General features: G+C 37.8%; 1 protein-coding gene across 1 annotated transcript in view; it reads right to left on the bottom strand.

Moving 5' to 3' along the window:
* Positions 1 to 715: 715 nt before the first annotated feature.
* Positions 716 to 6,709, bottom strand: part of LOC104625339 (catenin alpha-2) — a gene marked incomplete at both ends in the record, with an annotated part of 31,546 nt that continues 25,552 nt past the window's right edge. Inside the window, 2 exons of the mRNA XM_010292940.1 lie at positions 716 to 821; positions 3,497 to 3,678. Coding sequence (XP_010291242.1) covers positions 716 to 821; positions 3,497 to 3,678 — 288 coding nt within the window. The remainder of the gene's footprint in view (positions 822 to 3,496; positions 3,679 to 6,709) is intronic.

The following is a 6,709-nucleotide window of genomic DNA, read 5'->3' as shown; positions in this document are numbered from 1 at the left end:
AGTCTCCATCTGGTCATTGAGCTGTTGATGATGGAGCTCTTGGTGAAGCTATGCTGGCTGTCTTGCATCACTTCCCTGTCCTCCGTGTGCCTTAGCATGGCTTCTGGGAGGATCTGTTCCATGATCTCAGGCACAGAGGTGAGGCTGACAAGTTGGTAACTCCCAGGGTCCTCCTTGCTACCCTTTTTAAAAACGGGTGCAAACATGAATTTGGTATTGGGACTGAGAACTCAGACCCAGAACATGGAGCAGGGGGCTGTGAGGTGAAAGCACAATTCCCTGATACAAAAGCATGAGAAAGAGACTCAGGGAATCTTGAAGAAGAAAAGTGCAGTGTCAAAGGAAACTGCTAGAAGAAAGAGAGGATATAAGGATTCCTAGGCATACGGCAAGGGTAACAGAGCACCCAAGTCTCCACTGCTTTTAGGAGAGCAGATGTATCAGTCTAACTCTAATGCCATCGCCTGGGTCCAGAATTGAGGCTGTGGAACAATTCAGGCATTGCAGACGTAAGAGAAACTCATTTATGACTTTCCTGTACTGCAAAACCCAAGTTGGTTGATACAGAAGAAACAACCTCTATTCAATGGGTAGATCAGTATCCAGGCAGTGACTTTCAACAGGTAATTTTCTGACAAGTAAAAATAACTTTTTCCTGCAAAAGGCAATTCATTGACAGAGGTTACGTTATATTTCTCCTCATTTTTGTTGTTACCTGATCAGCTACCGCCCGTGCTAACTTGTCCATCCTCGATCCTGCCTCTGCAATCTTTTTGGCCGCATTAATGACATCTGATGTATTCTTCAGGGGGCCTTTACCTCTGAAATACAATATGGTTATGCACAATATAAATAAATTACGAAAGGCAACAGTTTTAGTGACCCTGTTTCGTGTTTGATTTTAAAATGGTTACACAAATGACTTCCTAATTTATTACAACTTTTAACTACTTTATAGTACAGCCTGATTAAGAAATCGGCCTGCTGTATTTCCTCTCTCTTACAAAATGCCTTACCAGCAATTTAGTTTGATGGCACCTTCAAGCACAAGCTCTGCGTAATAGTATACGCATTTTTAAGTGCTGACTAAGCCAACATTCTTTCTGGAATACACAAGTATTTCAAAAATATGTTATTCCCAAGCCAGTGCTAAACGTTAACCCTGTCATATCTAGAGCACGGATATCACATTTTAGAAAACTTTTTTTGTTCTCTGACAAAAATCTACCAAAGATACTTGAAGCATAATCCTTATATCACACTTCAATGTTACATTTAAAACATGTATAATTAGCTTTAAGGTTGCTCTTTCACTATACTGTTAAGACGATGCACAAAAGTTTGCTTTTAGTCATTAAAGTTACCAAAAAGTATGTGGAAAAAAAATAAAAAGTCACTGCAGACTTTTCTGAGGTTTTTTTCAGGCTCAAAACTTTAATCCTGTTCGTAATAATAAATTTGCTACTGCTCCTGAGAACGGCTCAGATGGAAGTGAGATGATTTTCCTTTTTTTTTTTTTTTTTTTAATATGTGGAGAAATATAGCTTCTGACAAGACTGATGGAAAATCCTAATACGTTCAAACTTAGGTTTTTTTAAACTAAAACTGAAGGCATTTTTTTCTAAGCACAACATGGCATTTTTTTTTAATATTTTTCATCTATAACACCAAGAACAACATACTGAAACATATTTCCATTTTTCCTTTCTTCCCAAACTTTCATTTACACCTTAAACAGATATTGAAATACAAGTATCCCACTTTTATTGAACTGAAACTGTAGCAGAAATCCTTCATAGTGACCTGGTATGCTTCTACATTAATTACATCAGCAGCTCTGACTGTCACAAACTCCATACATTTGAACATTTTTTCTATTTTAACACTGCTGAGGTTACAGTCAACCAAAAAGATGTGAAAGGTTTTGTTCTCTTTTAATGGAATATATTAAACAAGTTTTTATTGAATCTGACGTAGACAGAGGTGCACTTTGATTTTTCTTTTCTTTTAAATTTACTCAAATGTGACAGTAGTTTTCTCTCATTCTCATATTAGTTGTGTTCTTTTGATGGTAGAAAATGTAATTACAAAACTTTCAATTTGATGCTCAATGTATCAAAGGTTGTCTAGGATGTTGCAGAAAGTGTTCATATTGTGGGCTGTTGCTTTAGAACTTTATTTCTTCCTTCCATGAAATGATAGCACTGTTTGGACAATTTTTCACACTGCTTTTGGGCAGAAGGATCAGAGACCCAAAAACAATACAAATACAAAAGTAATTCAGTTTCCTTTAAAGTATCACCCTTCACAGGAGGTTCTACACTGTCATTTGGTATACAGGAGTGGTGAGTCTGCTGCAAAAAGAATAGTTGTAAAAGCACAAATGGAAAGAAAAACAAATAAGCTGGAAGAATAATTACTTGGAAAGAAGTAGAGCAGTAATCTATTAAAGTAAGCAAACTTCCTATATGCAAACTTTCTTGCTGTTGCCCATTACCAATTAACTAACTACACAAGTGCAAAAAGTCAAGTTATTTGCAAATTAATGAGATTTATACACACAACTCTCCTCTATCTATCCATAGGTATGTGAGAGCCCTATATTGTCAATGTAGAGACTGTCTCCTCTGAAATGGGTTGAAGGCTCCAGAGACAAGGCATGTGGGAGTTTAAGAAACCTATTTTAGCATCTCGGTGAGATGAATAAATGGATGTCTTATTTTATTTCCAAAGAAAAACATGAATATTTTTGTCCAGTTTTTTCTAATCACATTTTGATAAATACCATTTAAACTTTTGAACTCCCATTAAAAATAAACACTGAAAAACCTTTCATTTATTCTGGTGATCTGTAATTCCAAGTATCTTGTAAAATGTTCTCCCTGGCATGATTAACAATATGACTATATATAAAAAAAATAATTCTGTTTATATGGTATCATTAATGAATGGCCTTCTGATGTTTTCCAATTAGAAAAGACCAAGATATCCATAGAAAAAAGAAAAGAAAGCAAAAATATTCATTACTGACAGGCTCCAATAAAGTATTAGATCAAAACAGTTTTACTTCATTTGGGATTTTTTGGAAAGAAGTTCATTGTTTAGAATTATATAAATAGTTTTGCCATTATTTTTGATTGACACAAATTGTGTTGAAATCCTGAAAGTTCAGAGAGGCGTGTGCATTTAGATGGCCACAAAACGAAATATCAGTTGAGTGTCTGTAAGGTCAGACTATCTTTACTGCTGAAATTCGAGATCATTTGCAAATAAAACAGATTCACAAATAGGACAAAAACTTTACGTGATTAATCCCGTTTGGGGAAATATCCAGACTAGCCATGTGTAGAGACAACCCATCCTGCTACGTATGGGGAGCGTTACCTGGCTTTGCATCCCGCAAAACCCAGCGCATCATCTCAATAGGCTATAAATTGCAACGAGAAGGAAAGATGCGGGATGTCTGAAGTCCTCAGCAAAGGTTATTTTGTCTTACCTAGTAAAGTCTGTCATTTCCATCATAATCATGCACATCTGCTTCGCCAACACAATGATGTCATTACCACTGTCATCCCACTTGGCCACCTCTGCATCCAGTTTGCTCTTTTCTTGGTGGAATATCTCTACCTGCTCGGCAATCTTAGCCTTCTCCTCCTGGGGGAGCTGAGCCATGATAGCCTGGAGAAAAAATGGGAGATGTTGGGCATGAAAAAATGAAGCCAGAAACTATATACATTTCCAGTGGTTCAAACAGCATGACAATTTCTAGTTTCTTTTTATGGGAGTTGAAGATGCCAAGCAAAATCCAGTAGACATTAGATTTCTGTTAAGACGGGCAAAACCAAACTCACAGGATGTTTGTAGCTCGTCTTACACCTTCAAGAGTTTAAAAATTATATATGTGATGCCACGATATACAGACTGTTCACAGGTCTATACAGGAAGATTTAAGAAAACTCCTGTTAAATCTTAATTTTCAGGAAAACAAAGTGTATGAAATCTATGGGAAAAGGCAGACTGAATTGCCGGTATTTCTCCCAGTCTCATTCTCTGTCAGAAACAGAGGTTTTCTGCCTAACTCAACACTAAACTAAGTTATGACATGCAAGTTAATACATTTGTAGTGAATTGTAATGAATGCAGCTTTCAATATTTAGCGGTCTAAGTGTCTCTTGGAAGATATGCAAAAAGACACTACACAGGTTAATACTAATTTGCCTTGACATTACCAACAAAGGAAAAAGTTCCCTGCCCCACCAAAAAAAAGAAAACCCTATATTGTCAAAATTATAATAATTACTTTTGAAGATCAAATGGACACTTCCAATAATGATTTCCAAGTTGAGCTACTAATTGGCTTTAAGAATTTTGAAGACCACATTATGCATTTAATGGGGTGTGACACATCTTTAAGTGTCATTACATTTTTTCTTGTTTATGTCACTTTCAATCAGCTGAAGTCTTTCTCTACATATTCTTAAAACGCTCTTGGCTTTTAAAAATTCATAATTGACCTTTTCCAAAAGTGAAATTAAAAAAGGTTATAAACAGTAGATCAGAAAATGAGAAATTTGCAAGTTAATCAAATTAAAATTCAACTCATGAGTTTTAATTAGGCCTTATCAATGTAACTCAGCAGTTTCAAATGTTAGCATATTAGTCTTTCCACAGAAAAATGCAGTGTAAGTCAAGCTAATAAATAAACATACAAAATACACATAGAACACCAAGAAGGTTGTTTTAACTGAAAGGTGGGAGTAGTAAAACTTGAAAAGCCAATCTCTGTGTCGTGCATGTGGTTTCTCTCTGTGGGCAGCTTCATCTGCACACCCTTTAAACTGCTATACAGTGTTTTAACATTTCTATTCTAGCCACTGACGTGTTTTCAAAGAAGCGGTATCCTACAGCAAATGCAGCTCATATTCAAGTTTTATTTCTATCGAAGACCAACACCAGTCCTTCTACTGAAATACTAATAGCTTTATGGAGTAAGCACATTAAAGAAATCCATTGCATTCCACGAATAAAAATCCAGCTTTTCTACAGAAAGGGTTCAAATAAGACACTATTCTGCTTAACAGACTCATTTCAATGAGTCACTCAAGACCGAGGACTGGGCTGCTTCTGCTTCATCTGTTTTCATTTTAGGTTTTCATCGTTTGTTGCTTCTCATGACATACTGCATTCTACGTTATTCAGGAATGGGACTGTCTTTATAATATATTATGTTTATACAGTGTGTAGCTGATCAAAGCAGAAGGTTTTGAGCAGAGCGGTGATAATAACTGCAATAAACGTAATAGAATTTAAGACACTTAAGTCTCTAGGTGAACTAGAGCCTTAGTAAAAATATTACTGCGGTCTTTACTTGGTTTTCAGATCAAGAAAGGATGATCTGCTACGCAACCCGAGTTGTAACCAAAAAAAAAAAAAAATTAAAAAGACTATGTAATAGGTGCATTGTATCTCAGTACTTTTGTACCTGAGACTTACTTTAGTAATCGCTTCTTTGAATATATGAAACAGGACTTTATGCTCAGTTGCATCCAGAACAGAGTTCTGTCATCGTTCTCAGGGTAAGGTATCCAGCCAGGTACCACTCCGCAATTCTCCTGACTGCATGGCTTTCAGTGCCAGTTCTGGCCACCCAGCTCCCTGGGATGGGACTGGCAATCCATCTGCTCTTCATCTAGGCGCTCATGATAGATACGATATGTACCTGATACGCAAGGACAACATTTTTTGCCCTTGGGATGTAGTAATAGAAACACAGCTTTTTCTGATAATGGTATGATTTATTTACCATCCGTATTCAATATTCAAGGAAATTAATTTAAGCAAAAAACTTCTGCCCATTCCACTGTATCTACATTTCACATTCCTCCCGTACCTCTAAGTAAGGTTCGTTTAGGTTTGCATTACTCTACTGTTTCCTTTCAGGGTGTAAAGTGTTTGCGTCGAGCCCTAACATACTGTGAGTCTTCCTGCAGAAGCTGAAACCTCCTCCTTCCTGGTCCTCTGAATGGATTTTCAAAGCACTGTTGCCTTTTGGTCTTCAGGTTCTCAGCCCTACAAATCCTCTTTCAGAATTCAAGGAAAGAAGTCACCACTCCATTTGCCAGCTTTTGCTGCAGTGTTCGCGGGTGTGTGTGGAGGATGCTTCTCATTTAGTCCATTACTTCACTTTCAGCACTATCAGAAGAAACTGCAGCTGTGAAAATAATTCAGGTAATTCCCAGTTCCTCACTGGTTCTCTGCTGGAAAACTGTAAGGCTTTTTTTTTTAAACTCTCTTTCCTGTCAAATATATTTTCATAGAATCATGGAATAGTTTGAGTTGGCAGGGACCTCTAAAGGCCATCTAGTCCAACCCCCCTGCAGTGAGCAGGGACATCTTCAACCAGAGCAGGTTGCTCAGAGCCCCGTCCAGCCTGACCTGGAATGTTTCCAGGGATGGGGCCTCTACCACCTCTCTGGGCAACCTGGGCCAGTGTCTCACAACCCTCAGTGTGAAAAATTTCTTCCCTATATCTAGTCTAAATCTGCCCTCTCTTTATTTAAAAACCATCACCCCTTGTTCTATCACTACAGACCCTGCTAAACAGCCCGTCCCCATCTCTCTCCTCAGCCCCTCTCAGCCCTGGCAGCTGCAGGAAGGTCTCCCCGGAGCCTTCTCTGCCCCAGGCTGAGCCACCCCAGCTCTCCCAGGC

This window comes from Phaethon lepturus, unplaced genomic scaffold (assembly GCF_000687285.1).
Source record: "Phaethon lepturus isolate BGI_N335 unplaced genomic scaffold, ASM68728v1 scaffold3828, whole genome shotgun sequence".
Taxonomy (NCBI): domain Eukaryota; kingdom Metazoa; phylum Chordata; class Aves; order Phaethontiformes; family Phaethontidae; genus Phaethon; species Phaethon lepturus.
Note: the sequence above shows the minus strand (reverse complement) of the source record. Positions and strands in the feature narration are given on the sequence as shown.